We start from the raw sequence: 22,570 nt of genomic DNA, 5'->3' as shown, positions 1-22,570 counted from the left end.
TCCAGCAAGGACATCAAAGCTCATCTCACACCTCTACCCCTACCCCCCTCCCTCCCCCCTCCTACTCATCCTCCGGCTCAATTCCTTTCTTGTCAGGCAGTCATGGATGTGATCTTACCTTCACAAAGCCTTCCATCATTGTTGACATCACGGTAACCGTCCAGGCATGTACAGTTATAAGATCCTGGAGAATTACTACAGACTGCATTCTCTGAGCATTCATCAGTCTGTAACTCACACTCATTTATATCTGGAACAGATGAAAATAAACCGGTGGATCGTTTCAAGAAACTGGTCGCAATTTTATATCTAGAATTTTGATCCTATTCAAATTTTAAATTAATATTCAGGATATAGCATAATACCATTGCATAGTGCATGAGACATTACTTAGACCATTACTCAGTACGTTAGATATTACTTAGACCATTACTTAGTACATGAGACATTACTTAGTACATTACTTAGATTGATACTTACTACATGAGACATTACTTAGTACATGACTAAGACCATTACTTAGCTTCATGAGAAGGTTAGATATTGAGGGTAGGGGAGGGATGCAGATTGGGGAGAGGATAGATAAATTAGAGCACTAAATATTGGTCCTGACCTGCCTGCATCATAATTTTCAGAATAACCTTGATATGCAGCGGTTATCATTCACAATCATCTCATGAATAGTGCTTCAAAGGATGATGCTAGAACTGACCATGCACAGGAATTCTCTTGTTTCCAACAATTGAGTTACACTCAACCAAACTGAGTCATAAATAATGAGACCAAAACATCCACAATAACCCCCTGGTGCAAGCAAAGAAACACAAGCCTGTCCAAAATTTTCAGCAGTGTTCAAGACTGGCGGTATCAGGCTATACCCAAGCACTTTATAATTCATGTAAGACAGAGTAAATCTCATAAAAAGAAATACAAGGATGACAATCACATAAGCAGCAGGTTTTTTTTTTTTTTAACTTGAATAAAACAAAATAATGCAAAAAAAGATGAGGATTGTTTTAGGATAACGTACCTATACACTGATACATGTCAGGATGTAGGTTGTATCCATCCAGACAACTACATGTGAATCCATTCAGGGTGTTCTCACAGATCTGAGAGCAGGCCGGGCCCCCATCTTCTTCGCTTCTGTTAGCGTAGGCAACACATTCATCCAGGTCTGCAAGAAGCGGCAAAGTAAGAGATTAGTGAGTACAGAGGAAGAATGACTTTTCATAGAAACCTTAAAACACAAAAGTGTTATTTTTTCTAGTCCAGTAAATCTTCACAGATTTCCCAGTAGGTGTGCACCATCACTAAATCTGATTTGTGGGTCTATTATCCCATATCACCACATCAGTTGATTTCATACAGTCTACAGTATATTCCACCATCATCGTCGCTTGTCAGTGGGTTAACTGTATCCCACCACCAGAAGAACATCTAATCTGTGGGTCTCTAATCCCACTACCACACCATCTCTTCTCAGAGTCTACAGTATATCCCACCAACATCATCCTTTTATCAGTGGGTATACAGTATCCCACCACCACACCGATATCCTATCAGTAGGTCTACAGTATCACACCACCACACCTATATGCTAAAAGTGGATCTACATTATCCCATCACCATACCTATATCCAATCAGTGGGTCTATAGTATCCCACCACCACACCTTTATCCTATCAGTGGGTCAACAATATCCCACCACCACACCTATATGCTAACAGTGGGTCTACAGTATCCCATCACTATATCCTATCTGTGGATCTATACCATCACAATAACAATTCGCATGAGTTTCTTACAGACTTACCAAAACATTTAAATCCATCGCCTACAAGACCCTCTGGACAAGTCCCATCACCACACCTATTCCCTGTGAGTGGGGCTACATTATCAAAGCATGTAACTCCTGGAAAGCAAGGGTCTTCTATGCAAGCATCAAAGTCATTGTCACAGAAATCTCCTGACCAGGCATCAGGACAGAGACAGGTTGCCACCTAAAGAGAGAATGAGAGAATCAGGGGTCCTCGATATAGATGGTACACAGGCCAAATCCGACCTGCTAAAGATTTGCATCTGGCTCACAAAGAAGTATTGATACACTGGTATACCGACCCTAAGGCATTATGCTTGAACACCCTACTCACCAAACTGCACATATGTAGTAAATCTAGTACAAAATTCGGGACCCTCTGGTGCTTTGTCCAAAACACGAACAAAGTTTCATTTGGTATATTCGTAAAGAGTTATTGGAGAACCTGTCAGAGTTGATTCTAAAAGAGAAACTAACTGACTGATGAACGAACTGATTCGTTAATATACTGACTGACTGAATAATTTTAAAGAAATTACTGTTTCCAAGTATTTTCTTGCAAAGCAGGTTATTGAAACACAAATTATGCAGTTCTAAAAGCTGGCAGATTCATGTGGAATGAGATCATTTAGCTAATATAGAAGGCAATCCAAGTAAATCTCTAGAAGAAACATTTGAAATCAAAGCCACAGATTATTTATTATTAGTCAGATTTTTAAGAGTTTCCTCTCTGAGGTTAATGTATTCTGATCTCAATCATATATTGTGGAGTGTTAGCTCAGTGGTTAAAAAGGGTGCCTTCCAATCATAAGGTCCCGAGTTCGAGTCACTCCAAGATTAATGTATGTCGACCAGTTACAGAGTTGTTGACAATTGACAATTCATAATCATGGACGTTAAATATGAATCTAAGAGACTGACTTCGGTCAGCTTGCGGCTTTGATAAGCCAATGATGGCTTCTTGGCGAGTTCCTGCTTGCAGGAGAATCTAAAATACATACATACATAAATACATGCATATTATTTAATCTGCTGACTCATACTGGGTGTAAAAAGTTCCTTCTTCGGAAGTAAATTCATCCCGTCCTAGACGATGAGGACGTTTTCCAAAAAGTTAAAATGTCAAACTTACTGCAAATTTATTTGTAAGAATATTTGATTCTTGAGTGTACGTGTTTTGTTGGCAGGTACCATTATTCTGGCAGTTACATAGTATGACAGTAGGCTGGACTGCTGATAAGGCTTCTCCATCACTAGCCTGAACCACCAAAGAGATCTGGTCAGTACTGACAGGGTTCCAGACTACAAGACCATCTGGTGATGTTTAAGAAGGAGAGAAATAATATAAAATAAAAACCATATATATAAAATAATCATATATAGGGAGTGTTAGCACAGTGGTTAAGGCCGGTGCCTTTCAATTATAAGGTCCCGAGTTCGAGTCACTCTAAGATTAATGTATGTCGTCCAGTTACAGAGTTGTTGACAATTGTGACAATTCATAATCATGACGTTAAATATGATCTAAGAGACTGACTTCGGTCAGCTTGCAGCTTTGATAAGCCAAAGATGGCTTCTTCGCACGTTCCTGCTTGCAGGAGGATCTAAAATACATACATACATACATATAAAGAAATTTCCAGCTGAATTACCATGTTAAGTGGGATGAAGTTTCAGTGAGAACTTGCAAGATGTTCTCAACGGTTTGCAACGGCATGCATGGTTTCTAGACACTGCCAGATTATCAGGTAAGCTAATAAGGAAAGTGTCTAGGTGGCCCTAAAGTCGAAGGGCCTCTGTGCACACTGTCATCTTCATTCTATTAGTTCATATCCCTCTATTTGCAAAACAGCTTTTTGTAGCCATTTCTCCTTTTTCCAATTGCAGCCATTCAAGGACTAGAAGAACCCACAAAATATTGCCTTCTTTCTTGAAATTATATTCCTCCATTCACTCCAAATATATCCCAGAATCTTCAGTTCCATTCTCTGTTTTTTCTAATATTTTAATTTTTTTTTTTAATACACTGAATGTTCTCCTCTTCATTTGGTTACAGAAGCTTCGAATACTCTGGCTCTTATCTCTGGAACAATTTACCAGATCACATTCGAACATGCTCTAAACTTTCTACATTCAAAAGTCTACTTAAGACCCATCTTTTCACTTGTTCTTTTGTAAATTAATCTGTTTTCTTTGTAAAGCGCCGTGAGCAGTGGCTTTTGTCTACTGATTTGGCGCTATATAAGTCTCATTTATTATTATTATTTGCGCAAATTGTAATTTTATTTCAGATCGATATGAATGATTGCGTCCGCTTTAATTGCACTTATAAAAAATATGTTTGATAGACATGACATCATCCGCCTATATATAGCTATAATAATGCACCACTCACCAGAGCTGATATTAGCGGTGATGTTTTCAAACTCGAGGGAATAGGATACATTTCCACCTTCGGGGTCTACGGCCATCACCTGATAGTAAAATAGTTCTCCAACTGTGGCCACGATAGTGGACTCTGCTGTAATATTGGGTGGGAAATTTTCTGAAAGAGATAAAGTATAAGCAAATGTAATGAACAAAATAACATTTGATAGGAACAACAGCATATACAGTGATGGAATGCTAAGAAATAGACATATGCACTAATTCTACTACATTTGTTTGAAAATCACTAATCAGATGGGGTTTTATATTTTGATGAATTTTTGGGCCATTTTGGTTTTTCAATCTATTTCTTCCAAGACACCAATTTTGGAGTAGAAAACATCCAACTGAAATATGCTATCATATTGATAGATACCTCCTTTAAAGTATTACAAATATGAAAATGTTATTATTACTTATCATTATTCTAAATTATAGATCTTCATATGTATATCACCCAACATTTAGGACTACTTCACTGTTAGAGTTTTCAGCCCAAAAGAAAATAACATTTTTTATTACTATTTTTTTAGGGGGGCTGGCAAAAGGAAAAAGAAGCAGTGCTGGTTCATTCTCAAATTTCAAATTGCTCATTCCACTTAAGTGCTTCATTTTCTAAGACAATTCCTGATTTTGCTTCTTGACTAGTCTTATCGGACAACAATGATATCGTTGCCAGATGCCTAACTGATGCAAAATCTATGATACCTTCCTCCAAATCAAAACCCAAGCAATTTGTATATTTGTTTGTTTTATCACAATTTACAATGTGACAGGAAGTCTCCTATAAAGCCTGCAAGGCTTAACAAAGTAGGAGACTCCCCCAAAAAGAAAAAAGAGAGAAAAAAAACTTAAGAATAGAATAAAAAAAGCAAAAGTTAAGAGCAGCATCTACCATGATGAAATAATTGAATTGATGCAATATATATGCGATATATGCGATGAAATATTAAAATAATATATGCAAATTAAAGATAATCGTAAATTATATATTGGTATACAAATTGTATGCAAATTACCTTATTGTAATTGGTTGTAATGTATATTATTATTATTATTATGCAATTTCTATTTTGGCATGCAAATTATATTATTATTATTTGCTAAACTTGTTCTTAGTTAGAATTATCCTATTTGCCCTTCCTACAGTTATATTTAGTATTCTTCTGTGTTGAATGAATGAATGAATGGATGAATATTAATTAAAACAATCAAGCACTCACGAAGCATCATCTCTGCTGCTTGATTGGTTTCTTCGGTGTTTTTAGTGGCAGATCCAAGAGCTTGGTTCTCAGATGCGAGGGTGTCAAACAGACACTGACTGTTATCCTCACAGGTTTCCCGAGCAGACGCAAGGAATGAAGGATCGTTTGACTCATAATCGGAGATGAGATTGGGTAAAAATAGAGGTGTGTATTCTACTTCATCTGTCAGAGCACGTCGTTTACGTGATCCCGCAGAAGTAAAGAATGAATTCTCCGCGCTTACTTTCCCTGTAGAGAAGAATTTAAAACATAGCGACTAATTTAATGAAGAGAAACAGTAACCAGAAATATTTAATTTAATTTGCCATCTTAGATTCTTTCAAAGTTTGTTTTTTAAAATTTACATAACTCTGTGTTTTATGGATCAACAATGCCATGTCTAACAATGCAGATATGATAACATGAATGTTTTAACGAGGGCCAGATGTCCATATTTAACACTGGCAGTCATTATATGGACATGGATCCTTTGAGTTATCTGTGCAGTTCGATCCTTCCAAAACAAAACTGGGCAACTCTTGTTTCCGGAATCAGTAGATAACATGCAAAACATTTTGGCTGAGGGGTTAAATAGTGACTAACACTGATCATAATTTTGCCAGTTTTAATTTGCATCGCTTAGAATCTCTTCAGCTTAAGTCGGGGGAACTCGACAAATAATATTTTGCCCAACTGGCAGGTGTCAGTGTCGAGAGTAAAGCTGCACAGCTTAAACAAATGTAACCCGACACGAGGAAGCAATTACTACATCGTTCCAGGTACCTGGTTCGTTCCAGGTACCTGGTTCGTTCCAGGTACCTGGTTATAGTCAGAACAGACAGTGCAGCAGCTTAGTGTTAATATGAACAAACAAATAGAAGGAGGACTTAGTCATATTGGAATTGCAAACCATCAAAATGATCTTGAAAGTTGATCTGTTAACTTGATATACTTACATAATTCACCAAAAGTGAAAAAGTCTTGCTCCATAAATTCTCCATTCGGACCACTCGCAGAGAGTAACGTGCCATTCGGGAATGTAAAATCATCAGAGGTATTACCATTCCAGACGCCTAGAGCACACAACAACAAAAATAAAACCCTTGATGAGATATTATTTATTCACAATGAAAGAAGAATATATCCACCGACTTGCATCGGGAACTGCATCTGGATGGACCTCCAATTTACCTTTGAAACCTGCTTTAGATTTCATATAATCTTTTACAGTCTCATTCGTAATATCTAACTGCCATATAAATATTGGTCATTAGATTGACTAGAGTCAAGTTTCATTTCAAAGAATCAAGTGTAAGTGAAAACTTGTCCAATTGGCTATGTGCATAATGATGTGATTAATACCAATATGTATTTTACTTGTATTTTCACCCTTTATTTGCATTTATTTGACACAGTTAATCATACAAAATACTAATAAACAAAGCACCACTGTCCTGTCCTAGTGCTATGCCATAATGTACTGGGCTATTCTTTTCTACACTATACTACACTGTAGTAAACTACACTCTACTATAATACATTCCACTATTCTATAATTTACTATACTATTCTGTACCATAATTTACTTTAAAGAAGCCGCGCTCTGAAAAAGTTAACTTTCCGTTGCTTGCAAGTGAAGTTTTCTGCTTGTCGCTACAAAATGCAGACAGTAGTGAAACGTGATACCTTGTTATGTTTAGCTGGACCTGAGATGTCCATCGCTGTATCGTTTGTACACTGTGCTGTGGGTATTGACCACAGCTGTATGTACTGACTGTACACTAGTGTCTAATTACCGAAGGTAGCAAGCTGTGTGCGTATTTTCTGGGTTCGATGGTATTGTCTAACACTTCTGTTACACTTCATTCGACACTACGTCAGATTACCGGAGTTAGACGTTTCTTTTTGCGTTAGTCTTCAAACACTTTTTTGTACTGTACTCTACTATACTATATTAAACTTTATACAACACCTAATTATATTCCGGCCATTTGATTGGTCAATTGCTCGTCGATTGCATGAAAAATCCGCTCTATTGCACTCCATGAAATAGAACCATGGGTTATACTTTTTTGGTAGCACTTTTTTCAATGGTAAGAGAGCAGAGAAACCTGTCTGTTCAAAACAATCTGTTGCATGAGTGCATTTTACATCCAATCATATCCAAATTTGAAGGTGTTGTATAAAACAAATAATGAATGGTTTCCATTCGTGCAATAGTGCAAATATTTCATTCGTTGAAAGATGTAATTTGTTCCATTCAACTCTGCTGCGCCTCGTTGAATGGAACATTCCATCTTTCAACTCATGAAATATTTGCACTATTGCACTCATAACCATTCATTATGTGTATAATAATTTACTATACTTTACTTTACATACTATACTATACTGTGCTGTAGTATACTACACTACTATAGCATTATATCAGTAACCTTAACTCACCAATGAGACCTCTTGTGCTATTTCCCTTAAAGTCCTGTGGTAACTGAATCAGAATATCCAACAGCTCCATCACAACTTCTACCGTTACTGTCATCTGTCGGTACACCACATTCACCTTGGTTACTTTTTCATTTACCGATGAAATGATGACATCGTTTCCTTCAAAATCCACTGAGAGAGGGAAATACAAGACAAAATAATTTATGTAAATGAGTTCCTCAATGTGCGAACTTTGCATTTGTCTGTAAAGTCATGTAACATTCACATATAAATAAGATACTACTAAGTCTTACTTAGAGATCTATTCCCTTAAAACCATTTGACAGTGGTGGTCTTAATTATTTCTTAATTTATGAAGGTTATTTTTTATTATTCTGTATATAATTATATCATGTTTTTATAAGAATTACACGAAGAAGTTATCTTTTGACTACACACAGGTGGAATATTATCTCAGTGTCCTGGTGAAATACATATTCAATTCCTATTAACCTGTTTGAGATATAACTATTGTTAACTTCTGATAGTTTGTGATATACAGTGTGATGTCAAAGTTGCACACTGAACAACAAAAATCTTCTTTCACGTTATAGTTTTAATCTGCTGCTTGAACGTTATTTGTCACAGAAGGTACGTTTCAAAGTTCATTTAACTGTGGTATTAAGTTTAAAAAATACTAATGCCATAATTGTGGTATATCCATGTTATGCATCCAACTCATAAACTAGAAAACTGAGTAGGAGGGAAATATATATAGTTTGTAACTTGGACATAACATCTTGTTTACTTGTAGTGCACTTTTGGTGCAAAAATATATTATTTTCAACACAGCCACTTTGTTTAGAAATGAATACAAGACTATTTATTTATGACTATGTAATTTTCAAGGCATTGACTGAATTTTTTATGAAATTTTTAATTTTTATATTCCTCCAGACTGGGTAATTCCAATTTCCTTTATATTATGTAATCAGATTGTAACATATGTTCATGTTTCCCTCCAAATAAATTACTCAAATTGGTGTTTACAATGTGATAAAATGAATAAAATTTAACACTTAAAACAAGCAAAGTTATAAAATTGTTCTCACAATCTGCAAGCTGAGTTTTGTTGACTTTGGTTCCATTAACAGAGATGGAGAAATTAGTCCCTGCATCATACAAAAAGCATTCAACCTATGAGGGGAGAAAATTAATAAAATTATGAATATTGATGTTCTTCAATTTCCATTTTATACCCAAAGTTTCTTAAAAATGAAACAATCCTGACACCCTGGAAGCAGTACTCGAATTAAGGATCGACATGTGGCAAGTCAATTTTGTAAGATCCAGTTAGAAATTGCCTTGAATATTTATTGAAGTGGCACGTAGCCACTGCAACTTTTCAGCTTTCAAAAGGGCATCAGGGGGGCATAGTTTCCAAAATGAGAGAAAACACATACAGAATACACGAATGTATACCTTTTTCTTCCACAACTTTTTAACATATTCTCAGATGTCCTATCAATAAGTCAAAGTTTAATGAATCAAATTCATTTCAGGACATGTTTGTTGTCGCTGTCCGTAGCGGCAATTGGTAAAAGGGCAATTAGGATTATCTGTTGATGGTGCCAAGCAATTGGTTCATTCAAGCCCTGATTGGATATTAAATATAACAAGGAGTAAACTACATAACCTTTCAGATTGCTTTGAAAGAAAGAAACAGAGGTAGCATGATTATATAATGCTGAAACCTCTGCTGTCTTTGTTACAAGCAAAGAATGTTTAATGATGATGTTAAAATCAATTTACTAGTATCATGCAAGAAACATTCAAATCTGGCTCAATTGAGAACATGCTTATAATGTATTCAATTTTTTTAAAGATAATAAAGCTTTCAATTCTCACAATCTGATGGTGTGGAAACTTTACTAGAACGAAAGAATTAGAAGTGAAAAGCAAATCTTCATTGCCGAGAGAATAAAGAACAACTATGGCAATCAAAGACACCAAGTTAAAAGGAAAAGCTGCAGAGAGGCTGCTTAATGTTCTATCAAACAAGTTAGATTATCCAGAAGTGTTAGCTCTGTGGTTAACACTGGTGCCTTTCAATCAAAAGGTCCGAGTTTGAATCACTCCAAGATTAATGTATGTCGTCCAGTTACAGAGTTGTTGACAATTGACAATTCATAATATTGGACGTTAAATATGAATGTGAGAGACTGACTCCGGTCAGCTTGCAGCTTTGATAAGCCAATGATGGCTTCTTCGCGAGTTCCTGCTTGCAGGAGGAACTAAATTACATACATACATCCTTGCAGTCTAGCGGTGCCTACTTTGTGTAATACTAAGATTAAAGATGTAGCAGTTAGGAGTAATACTTATGTTTTACCAATGAGTTTTCATGAGCGATAGCAAAAGCATCAAAATACGTAGCTCCAGTGGGCTGCCCATCACGGAGGACCCTTCTCGTTCGTCCTTGGATCTCGTACAAGATTTTGTTTTCGTCGTATATCAGCGCCAGCTGGTATTCTCCAAGACCGTTGAAGGTATACTGGTATCCATCCATAGTTGTGAAATGCGGATCACCAACGACCCAAGCTAAGACGGGAGAAAATAAATGGGAGATGAAAGGACCGGTTCAAACCAAATCGAGGTGTAGGAGGGCTGGAAAGCTGGATAGCTGAAGAGTCATGAAAACATAAGCCAACATCATACTAGTTTACTCGTCGACACATCATACTAGTTTACTCGTCGACAGTTTTAAGTTGAATTGATTAGAGAAGCATCATTTTTATACCTAGGTTTTGTCTGTTTTCAAGAATTTAACTTACAAGATGTATTTTTCTAACCATTAAGAATGAGTAATATATCAATGATGAAGATAAGTAATGAATTAGCATCATTTAATTTGTTTATTTTTTTTCATATTAAAGATGGTAAACTTATCAATATATATTAATTATACTTAAAATGATGAATGTAAGATATATATTTCATTCACATGTTGTTTTTTATATTTTTTCTTATTGTTATCTTTAATGAGGGTAGTCCTGCTCAGTGCAGAAGCACTGCTTTCCAGAGGAGCCCTCATGTAGGAAACATTATGTTGTATGAAAATTATTTTTACAGTGTAATAGGATATATTTAACAGGAAATGAGTCTTCATCATTATATTCGCCTATATCCTTCACAGACAAGAACATCTCCTATGGTACTTGCTTTCAATGATGTGAGTAAACTGGGAGTGGAGGACATTGTAACACTAATGAATATGCATGTATATTTGTCGTATTTGTACTGAGTATTTAAAGATCATTAATATAGCTCCTTAATATGTGAGAGAGTCAAGCAATGATCATTTGCTTCCTCAAAGTACATTATATTGATTAGTTAATTATTTTCCCACACTAAAATTTGGGACTGAAATTGATGACCTTTAAATGTTGGTAATACTGACAGACAAGAATGTTACAATTGTACTATAATTCAAAAAGGAAATATTTGTAACTTAAATGTTATTTTGTATTATTATACCTACACATACTTATGGTACAAAAAACATAACAATAACTCATAAACTGTATCAGTAAAATAAATTTTTTAAAGGGTGTGAAGACTGGCGCAAAAAGAAACGTCTAATGCCGGTTATCTGACCTCGTTTCGAATGAGGTGTAACAGAAGTGTTAGACACCACCATCGATCCCAGACAATACGCAAACAGCTTGCTACCTTCGGTAATTAGACACTAGTGTACAGTCAGTACATACAACTGCGGTCAATACCCACAGCACAGTGTACAAACGATGCAGCGATGGATATCTCAGGTCCAGCTGAAGATAACAAGGTATCACGTTTCATTACTGTCTGCATTTTGTAGCGACAAGCAGAAAACTTCACTTGCAAGCAATGGAAAGTTAACTATTTCAGAGCGCGGCACGCGGTTTGGGGCGAGTCTTCAATGCCTTTAAGAAGGTCAAACTAATGAATATGCATGTTTTATTATACTCACATGTTGAAGGTGGTAAATATCCATCGCAGGATCCAGCTGGTCTTTTCTCGCTGTAAAGTCCACAAAAGTAAGGATCCCTAGACAAGCCACAGCAACTCTGCCTTGGTGCTAAGTCATAAACTGTAATATAATCCGTACTTAAAATGAGACACACTTTTTTATTTCCCTTGTGTTTCTATGCTACAATGTCAAGCATTGCTTTGGACTTTGGAATGTTCCAATGATCCCTATCAACACCTGATTGCAACATGAACGTAAATGGACAAAGAAAAATACAATTCCAATTGTACATGATTTTTATCAACAAGACAAAACATTAATGTGTGACTTGAAACAGCAACTCAAATTGTTAGCAATTACCTTTGCATGTCACTGCATGCATGTGCACTACCATCTTGAAAGAAAACATGTATGAACTGATGAGAAACTTAAACATGATAGAGCCAGTATCCATTACCACAACATTCATGACATAACAGAGCTTTTAACCTTTCAATGGGGATTCTAGTATTCAGTTACTAAATACATCGTTTCACATTTCTGTTTGATAAGCTACTCAATCACTCACCTAAATAAAATGTATACAACAAGGCATTCATGTCTAGTCCATCTCTGTACTGATATCGCACGGCAAAGCTGCTTTCATATGCATCCGCACCAAACCCTTCTATAAGTGAACCATCAGACCTATAGCAACATGTGGTCCCTGCAGAATTACCCAATGGTGACATTGCTGTCTGCAGGCAAAAGGATTCTCCCGAATCTGAAACAGATCAAAGGTATGATTGCAGCAGTGGTATAAATTGGCGAACAAGGATTTCATCACCCAACAGAAACTGCAGAAAGTGTCAGGCTCATGTAAAGACAAATATGGCCTTGAAAACAGAGAGAACAGGGAACCAATGCTCTCCTCTCTACCACACCACTCTTCTATAATAATAAATGCCAGGTGATGTAGTTTAAGCTGTGTACTGTAGTGTTAATACAATATTTTAGGTAGTGTACGGTAACCTGAAGCATTGCACAACAGTAACAAAGATTGTACATTACTTGGAAAGCATTGTACAACAATTTACAGCAGCACCTACCAATGTAAATCAGGCACCGCTATGTTAAGCAGTATGTACAGCAATGTGAAACATTGTACCACAATGTACAGCAGTAAGCAGTTGGACAGAACTGCAAAGCAATATACACCAATGTAAAACAGGGTTCAGCATATGTCAAACAGTCTACATGTACAGCATATGTAAAAAATGGTACCACAATGTAAAGCAGAATACAGCCAATCAAGAGCACTGCCCAGCGATGTACAGCATGGGACCAAAGTGTTTAAAAAAGTGTACAGTGATGTAATGCATGGTACAGCAATATCAAGTCAAACATGTTTGAATTATTATGCACACTTACCTATCTCACACCAGTATAGTAACCATAAGGAAAGAACATTAAAAGGCCCAACAATGTTGAATAAAAATGAATAATTATGACTCAATAAGATGATCAAAAAATTACTTTGTTTTTCCCGAATGGTTTCCAGTACACTTTGACTGAGCTGTGTTCTCGTATCCACGGTAACGACCGATGTAATACCACTTCCAAGAGCTGCTGTGCCTAATTGACTCCTCAACATATTGTTGCTGTCACCTTGACCAAACGTACAAGGACATGTCCCCAAGTTTGTGCTCCATGTTTCATGGGCAGGTTGAGTGGCGTACCAATCTAGACAGAACTTCTTCGGGTTGACTGTGGTGTCGTCGTTTGCCTCCAATCTGTAGATCCAGCGTCCTCCGAGTCCAGTGTTACCAAGAAACTGATCCGGTTTGAATTTATTGTCACCGATCTTCAGAGGTGTCTCTAGTTGGGCGTTGATATAGGTTCCTGTGCCCGTGTTAAAACCAATCACAACATCCATCGAAGCCAGAGCGGGGACGTTCCACAACATCTGATCCTCTTCGTAGTTGGAGATTGCAAAGCTGAAGGTACCATCGGTAGCTAACCCAACCTGGAACGTGTTTGTCTGATGTAGAAGTAAAATATTACCCAGTCAAAATGAAAAAAAATATTTGTACAAAAGACATAATTGTCTGCCAATTAAACAAAACAGAAAAGTTTTCTAGGTTTTTTAATAATAAGTATATCAGACATTGTGTAATTTTAAGCCAACAATATGTGAAAACTATTGATTATCACATCAAGGTATCTAAATTTGTGGAAATTTTAACGGAAATGTACTACATAGCTAAGCAATTTATACAAATATCATAGAACTTCATTAGATATAATTTTTTTCTTAAATATCTGTATATTTTTGTTACATCTTTCAGCGATTTCATTGTAGGGAACCTTTAAGCTGCTAAGGTGTGTTCTAACACTTTATCTAATGAGTTTAACTTGTAGGTTCATACATAAATGAAGGCTAGAATATAAAAATAAATTAATAAAAAATAATTTCAGACAAAACTTTTATCAAACATAATGACTAAATCTAAACAGAAGAAGTTCTCTGCTGTCTTCATAAATAAATCAACTAATATTTTGACATGCAAACTTGTCCTTCCTGATGGAAAATTAAACCATGAAATCAGATAAATTTTAAATTAACCATAAAACCAGATAAACTTTAAATTAAACCATAAAACCAGATCGGAAAGATACAATTTAACTTACATTACTCAAACTGGTGAATGAAGGAATTTGATACCAGGTAATGACCAACAACCATGTTGTCTGGAACTTGAAATGGTTCACGTCAAACTCACGAATGCGATTGTCTGCATCGTCGAGCACTTGAGATTGGTTGGCAGTGTTTGTAGCCGAACGTTCGTAGACCTAAATAATCAACAATATATAACAAGAAATGAAGTGCCAAAAAAGGGTTTATTTTGAGCTCTACATTTAGAAAGTCCTACAGGCCAGGATTTAGACAGGAGCTTCGTACTGTGAAAACCATAGTCCAAATAGGAAAGGTCCCATATCTATATTTATTCTGGTTTCAAGCTATTTACCTTTACAATATTTCAGTAAATCATAAATCAATCATAATATCAGCTCCTCAGTCCAGACCAATTTGCTGACTGTATCAGCTGTAATAAGATTAGAATAACGATGACAACAAAAACATTCTTCTAACTTCTTTACAAGCAACAGAGCACTCACAATGAATAACAAACAAATTGAATGAAACGTCTTTGCAAGGAAAGTGTGAGACGTATTCCATTCACTCCCATACACAGATAAGGGTGTACGTAATAGGAACACATGACCAAGTCTGCAAATTCAGGCTACTTATTGGCTAAATGCCAATGGATTTCGTGGGTGTCCAGTAGCAACAACATCCCCAAAAAGCAACTGCATTCTTCTGGCAGCTGTACAGATACATATTCGTTTTGAATTAAGTCATTTCGGCAAGTAGATTTTCAATGCACTATATTCTAACTAGTTGCTAAAATTATGACATGCCCTATTAATTTGATGATAGAAGGATCATAAACTAAAATGATAGAATATCCCTCACATTAACACAAAAAAACATATATAATAAAATAATAATTTGGTAGGACCATATTCCTCATTTGTTTTCATATATCCAGTGTTATAATGGTTTACCCCTCAGATATAAAATGTTGACAGCAAAAACAAAACACTGTATCACTGTATCAAATTAAGAATGACCAGACCAAGGCACCGGCTCTGGCCAGATAGAGCTGGCTAGACCGGCTGCCCTTGGCAGGCTAAGGTATAGTTGGTGGTAGTTTTTTTTGTGAGTTGAGCGCCGATGGTGCGGGAAAATGCATAAGTAATTTGTCCAGAAGGTAAGGAGTTCCTGATGTAAGTATACTGACCTGATAAAAAACTTCTCCCTGACCACTACCAAGGTTACTGTCGGTCCAAAATGGAGCAACCGCAACCAACGGTTGAGAACCGTCAAATCCAGAGGAATAAGGGTTGGGATAACTCAACTTCTCTCCATTTTCATTGATGAACACCACAATACCATTATCAATAAACTATTGTGGAGGAGAAAGAAAATAAAATGAAACATTTTCAAAAGTGAATTCAAAAGAAAATTATAATAGTGGTTTATATTCATATCCACCCAGAAGGGTGCTCAAGGCGTGGGAGAGGGAAAGAGAAAAGAAGGCAGAAACTCATGAACAAAAGAATTATTGGTTAACATTGATGAATGCTTGACGCATAAGATGAATTTTCAGAATTTCTTTTTCAACCAAGTGAGGGAAGCACAACATCTGAGATAACGCAGATGTAACTTAACTTCCATATTCACATTTGATTTGACATTTTGAATATCGGACAAAATTTTTAACCAAAATTTACATAGGAAATAGCAAAAATTGGCAAGACAGGTACAAAATCAACACAAGTAAACTTACATACAGGCTGTAATAGAAATTATCACCGATGGGAAAACCTGCCGGGGGCACAAACGTTTCTGAGATTAGATCTTCAGAATCACCTATGGTTATATCAGCAGATTGAGTCAAACGTTGGTCGCCTTGTTCATCTCCAAAGGTGAATAGACGATTTTCTGCATGAATAATTTCATAATAAAGTGGTATTTACTTATAAAATAAAATTGTGAATAGTACAACCGTAAGAATTAACACATGTCATCTGAAGTGAAACCATCAATAAAAATATTGTAGTAGACAGACATCTACTGCATATTCATGAGTTTTAATTACACAATATCTATACCAGTCTGACCCCTAGAATAGAGGCCATTTTGATTCAAACATCATTGAATATACAGCAACAGTCAGAGGTCTACTACATATTAAAACTATTACTTCTCAGTAGTAAAACCTGTCTTCATTGAAACGTCATGAGAGATACAGCTACAGTCCGATGCCTAATGCATATTCATTAAATTATTTACAAACTCAGACAGTTGGCACATAATACCTCTCCAAACTGTACTCCAACTATCATGCTCTCAAAGCACTGGTATTGACAGTACAAACAGTTCCTAACCTTGATCTGATACAAACATGATATTCATACTGCTAGTACTGACAATACGAGTGCTCTGAAGTGGGACATGACACTACAGTGTATAAAAAATTGTCACAACTGGATGACAAACTATCATAACACTCTCACCTCACTAAAACCCATCTCCATTGAAACCACTATTAGATTACAGCTGAAGTCCAAATCCTTATGCATATTCATAGAATTAGCTACATAATCCGATAATACCCTCACCTCTGCAGTAAAACCCATCTCCAGTGAAGCCGTCATTACATACACATGTATAGGATCCAGGGTTGTCGATACAAGTAGCATTTTGATCACAATCATTCATTCCCAGGCACTCATCAATATCTGTAAACATGAAAAGAATTACTTGTTAATTTTGTTTTGCTAGAAAACCATCACTAGTTCCCCATGTTCCCCAAACAACCAGGCTAGTTCAGTGTTAAGTAATCCTAGGAGATACAACAAAATATGCTTGACCACCAATTCACGGTATTAACTCTGTGAAACTAAACAGCTAGACGTACTCAATACTGTAAAATATTGTATTAACAGTAAAGTAAGAGTCTGGGCTAGCATCAGTGTTTGATATAGTTACTGTATCCACACCTTATCACCATACAGAAATATATACACCATATCACCATACAGAATTTATATTTTGACACAGAAGTGTATTTACCAAGATTATTTCAAGTTTGACCCTCTGAATGTCATTCTATATGAACCATGTCTGTTACGTTCAGAATAGAATATAAACCACATCTTCATGTGGAATGCATTAGACTAACAGTTAATCCATAAAATGAAGCTTTACATAAGTGGACTTACTCTCCTCACAGGTAGCTCCCATCCATCCATCTTTACAGGCACAACTAACGAACCCAATGTTATTAGAACAGGTACCATTGTTCTTGCAGGGATCAGATAGACACAAGTCAATCACTGAGAATGGATACAATTAAAAGAAACCAACTTGATTGAAAGGAAGATTAGGTAGGCCAAAGACAAGATTATAGAGTACATAGAGAGTAGCTAATTTTACCTCAATATACTTATATCATGCAAATTTTAAATTACATTTAGTTGTGTTTGAATTATATTGTATATTACATGGAATATAATATTGTATATTACATGGAATATAATATTGTATATTGTGTTGTGGAAATGTATATTGTATTGTAGATTATATTGTTATGTATATAATATTACCTATTGTATTGTAGATTATATTGTTATGTATATAATATTGTATACTATATTGTTTATTATATTACATCATATTGTAATGTATATATTATTATCTCATCTATTATATTGTATATTGTATTATATATTGTGTTGTACATGGTATTGTATGTAATTAGCGTATGTCAAATTGTAATAAATTATCTTGTAACTTAAATTGAAATTTTCAAAAAAAAATTGTTTCATGGTGAATTGTTATTAGTAATAATTGTTCTATTCCTCTCATTAGAACATCCTCTGTTTGCTTTCTAATTATATTCATTAACTTGACATTCTTGATAAATTCCGATGGGAGATCAAGTAGTTTCCTCTGTCCTTCTCATATCCTATCAAGTTGGTATTGAGTGAAAGGAATACTGCCAGGTGTTCCAACTTCACCTTCCACTAAAACCAACTAAGAAAAAAAAACACACATACATGTATAGACAAATGAAAACATCAAACATTGCTAAAGGTAAACAGAAACAATCTGACTACTTACATTGACAGTATGAGAGGCTTCCGATCAGTGTTCCATCGTCACAAGTAAGGTAAGATCCTGGAGATGCCAGTTCATAGTTGGCATTGCATACCGCACTAATAACAGCACCGTGGGTGTCGTCCGTCGTGTTCAATGTTCCGAAAAGTGGCGCTACGGGCAGATCGCAATTCTCTGCCAGATTAAAAACGTAAAAATATATAACTATGCAATACATAATTAACAAATAATTTAAATTATAGCTTGACTTTTGGCTCCTCCAGCTTGTAAGGTACTTACTGAGGTATCTGCCTGGCTAACGGTTGATGGCTAATATGGATTCTCGTTAACTGAAGCTTTGATAGTTCAATTCGTAGAAATCTCATATCGATGCATACCTGAATCTTCCAAAGTTGACAAAGTTTGATGCAGTTTCATACGATTTCCTGCATAATTTAAAATTTTATATTGAGGTCATGCAATTCTGTAAAACATGTAAACACTGCCGAGTTTAACAGAGAAGGGTTTTCTTTGAAGATGACAGGAAGGTAACGATATTGGTGTATAAACTCCCTGCTATATCTCAAGTTCAATGCAAGTGATGAAATGTTACTAGCGTATCAAATTTTGGCACACTTTGCTTTATCAAAAGTGAGGAAATCTTCAAAGAAAGCAGTGGATCTATAAACAGTGTTTATCAAATTTTCCCAAAAAAAAAAAACAGAAATTTAATACCAAATCAACAATGTGCAACACAGGTACCTTTCTCCAAACAAAATATTAATCCACAAGCAAGATGGATTGTATCTAGTGACTGAACCAAGATCCAGTAAAGATTAAGTCTTTTGTTTTTTACAATTATTTAGTAATTATTTGTAACGATCGACATAGGTTTTGTCGAGGTTGGTCAATTCTGTCAACCATATGTCTCTTTATCAAATTCAAATGAATGAGATCCCCTCTCACCTAGGCAGACTGGAGAATCCACAGTTTTAAAGCAGGAACCATTGCACACTCGTGTATCATTCCCAAAGAGGGTGTACCCCTTGGAACAGACGTAGGTGACCAAATCCCCTCTCTGATACCTGGACAGCACCGGTGTGAAATAACTGCTGTTGATACTTGGTGGTGGATGACAAAAGTCTTCAAAAAATCATAATACAAAAACTCAAAATTATTCTATTTATGTCATGGAAGAAAATATAGTTGAAGAGACAATTACTCAAAATACTGTTTTGGATCCAGAAATGCTACTTTAACAAATTCAAATGTTGTCCTGCTGCAGTATAAATTCAGTCACACAATGAAGGGAGTGCCTGTAGGGTTGTTGAATCTAAGGCAAACTTCTAAAGAAGTGCTTAATACATAGTATGTACATATAGTATCCATACACATGAAGTAAACCCTTTTTACATACCATGCAATCAATATATACTTTATAACCTTGATAGTGCTTGCAATGAAAGACTACATCTGTGACCAATGTTAGCACATAGTAATGGCGAAATATAGCTTCTCCATCCAAACTCCACCGGTGCTACATGAATCGATGGAAATGAATCGATGTATAGTAATTGCTTTAAGAACACTTTAAAGGAACTATTACTTTATCCAAGAATTATGGACAGGGCCGATTAGGATTTTTTAATCCCAGTTTTAGTTATCATAAAAGTTATCATATGACACCATCATAGCCGACACCATAACATATTTAATCAAACTGTTTAATAAATGTATCAAAATCTTACTTGAACACAAGGCTGGATCTTCGTCATAACCATCAGAACAGTCGACATAGCCATCACACTGAAGGGAAACCGAAAGATATGCTCCCTCTAATGGACAACGGAATAGATTTGGTCCTGGACAATGATCCTGTGAACCCATTTCATCTGTTAGTAATGGAACATATTGTCCAATGAAAGATGATAGCCTGCATTTATATTTCAACTTTGGTTAAATATTTCTTGTTCCCCTTTTTCAAAATATCACCTTACTTATATATAAATACCAAAGAAATCTATATATACATATACTAATAATGCATGTTTGTTCTCTTACAGAAACCATAGAATGAAGCAATTAGAGGCATTTTGATATGCAACCAAAACACAGGGAGGAATGCTTGGTCAGTTTATGTCTCTAAAACAAAGATTATCAGGAAAATTATACCCCCCCAAAAAAAGAAGGTAGTCCTAAATAATCAAAGAAACTCAAAATATTTTGTAACTTTCTGAAACCTATTTGTGGCTATTTTGGTTGGCTACATCTTATAATCTTGTTGCTACTTTAAAATTTAGTTGTGTGTCGCTCAGATATCTATTCTTTCAAAGAAACTACAGCGTTGCTAAATATGAAGGTCTCACACGTTTCTTTCACACAGGTAACACACATTTTAATGATCGCTTGTCTATTTCTGTATATGTAAATGCTGGAATGGAAACTGGAAATGACTTTCAAATGTGAATCACAGATTAAGAATTTTGCAATATGAGAGGCTTCCAGTTTCTGGCTATTCACTGCCAGTGAGACGTACCACAACAGAGCGCTTCAAACTCATCCGAAGAATCAGGACATTGTGGACTAAGATCACACACATTATTTGCACTGATACAGGTTCCGTCCTGACAGGTTAACTGGCCTTCGTTGCATTCCACTATGAAAAGGGAGAGAACAGTACTTTATATCAAAATGGCACAATTTGGAAACACAGTAATTCTACACTGTAAAAAATATTTTACAAAATGACCAAATTTGTCAACATGTACTGTATTTTTGATGGAGACAGACATGTTTTACTTGGTCTCTTCCTGTGTGTGTTTTTTTAACTGTTTATTCATTGTTCTTTTCAATTATATTTCACTTTGTTTAATAAACCAAAAGGGATATTTGAAACTAGCTGTAAAGATATTTTCCTATTATGAAACATCAAAGAATGCACGACGACATTTGGTGATTAGAACTTGAAATTTTGTAACTTTGAAACTGAAGCTTCAGAAGTATTTGCCCAAGATACAAGACAGAAACATCAAAGAATTTATGACAGCATTACGTAATTCCAGAAATAAGCTTGGATCTCATTTGAGAGGAGGTTAGTCAAGATAGATATGTAGAAATATCAAAATAGTTGTGTACATACGAAAAAAAAGGCTAAAAACTAATGAAAGCTATTTCTTCACTGTCTATCTTAATTGTCATAACAATTATATTTGTAGATATCTTTTAGTGCCAAATGATGTTACCAGGTGGCCAATCCCTGGATCCACCACTCAGAATCCCTAAAGGTATATTATCCAATGAACAGTTTCTTAATTTCTGTAATTCACCGACAGCTTAAATATACAATTCAATAAGTTCAAATAAAATTCATAAACTATTGCAGCACTTCAAAGTCACTCTTATCCTGGACAATATGCAAGCTAGTTATACATACACGACTAACTCAATGGAAATTAAGAAATTTTCTGTGCATCTAATTCTATAAATGCATGGTGAAGCTTATGTTAGAAAACAGATCAAGCCCTTACCTTGACAGGTAAATCCGTCTCCTACATAGCCCTCAAGACAGATGCAACCGTTTGGTGTACACGCAGCATCGTCATGGCAACTGACATTTCTACATGTCAGATTATTATAACCATAACAGGTACATTCAAGCTCACAGGAACTCGTCTGAAATACTAATCCCACCTGAATCGAACGAAAGAAGTCAATAATGAAATCTGAATGTCAAAACTGATGATAACAATTAGTCTTCCATCTTTACTGATTCTGAGCTTTATTTCTTACAAGTTCAGTTTCAGTATTCTAAACATATATTACTATAATACTTAGAATGTAAAGAATTAAAAATCCAACAGCAAGTGCATTGCTTAGCTGTAAAATGAGTAGGTTGCAGCACAGATTTCTTTTACTGTCAATTTCATTTCCAAAAA

The 22,570-nt window shown here is 35.6% G+C and overlaps 1 protein-coding gene across 1 annotated transcript in view; it reads right to left on the bottom strand.

Annotated features, from left to right (window-relative positions):
- The window catches only part of LOC139964087 (uncharacterized), a 63,005-nt gene that overhangs the window by 28,393 nt on the left and 12,042 nt on the right, over positions 1-22,570 (bottom strand). Inside the window, exons 10-32 of the mRNA XM_071965438.1 lie at positions 22,163-22,325; positions 21,172-21,291; positions 20,384-20,527; positions 19,602-19,778; positions 18,660-18,830; positions 17,759-17,872; positions 17,156-17,275; positions 16,321-16,475; positions 15,772-15,936; positions 14,597-14,758; positions 13,442-13,946; positions 12,495-12,689; positions 11,927-12,046; positions 10,307-10,515; positions 9,027-9,111; positions 7,936-8,106; positions 6,447-6,563; positions 5,470-5,739; positions 4,215-4,364; positions 2,952-3,133; positions 1,817-2,003; positions 1,031-1,177; positions 119-250 (exon numbers count right to left, since the gene is read on the bottom strand). Of these exons, the coding sequence (XP_071821539.1) occupies positions 119-250; positions 1,031-1,177; positions 1,817-2,003; positions 2,952-3,133; positions 4,215-4,364; positions 5,470-5,739; positions 6,447-6,563; positions 7,936-8,106; positions 9,027-9,111; positions 10,307-10,515; positions 11,927-12,046; positions 12,495-12,689; positions 13,442-13,946; positions 14,597-14,758; positions 15,772-15,936; positions 16,321-16,475; positions 17,156-17,275; positions 17,759-17,872; positions 18,660-18,830; positions 19,602-19,778; positions 20,384-20,527; positions 21,172-21,291; positions 22,163-22,325 (3,961 nt within the window). The remainder of the gene's footprint in view (positions 1-118; positions 251-1,030; positions 1,178-1,816; positions 2,004-2,951; positions 3,134-4,214; positions 4,365-5,469; positions 5,740-6,446; positions 6,564-7,935; positions 8,107-9,026; positions 9,112-10,306; positions 10,516-11,926; positions 12,047-12,494; positions 12,690-13,441; positions 13,947-14,596; positions 14,759-15,771; positions 15,937-16,320; positions 16,476-17,155; positions 17,276-17,758; positions 17,873-18,659; positions 18,831-19,601; positions 19,779-20,383; positions 20,528-21,171; positions 21,292-22,162; positions 22,326-22,570) is intronic.

The sequence above is a fragment of the Apostichopus japonicus genome, chromosome 22 (assembly GCF_037975245.1).
Source record: "Apostichopus japonicus isolate 1M-3 chromosome 22, ASM3797524v1, whole genome shotgun sequence".
Lineage (NCBI taxonomy): Eukaryota > Metazoa > Echinodermata > Holothuroidea > Aspidochirotida > Stichopodidae > Apostichopus > Apostichopus japonicus.
Note: the sequence above shows the minus strand (reverse complement) of the source record. Positions and strands in the feature narration are given on the sequence as shown.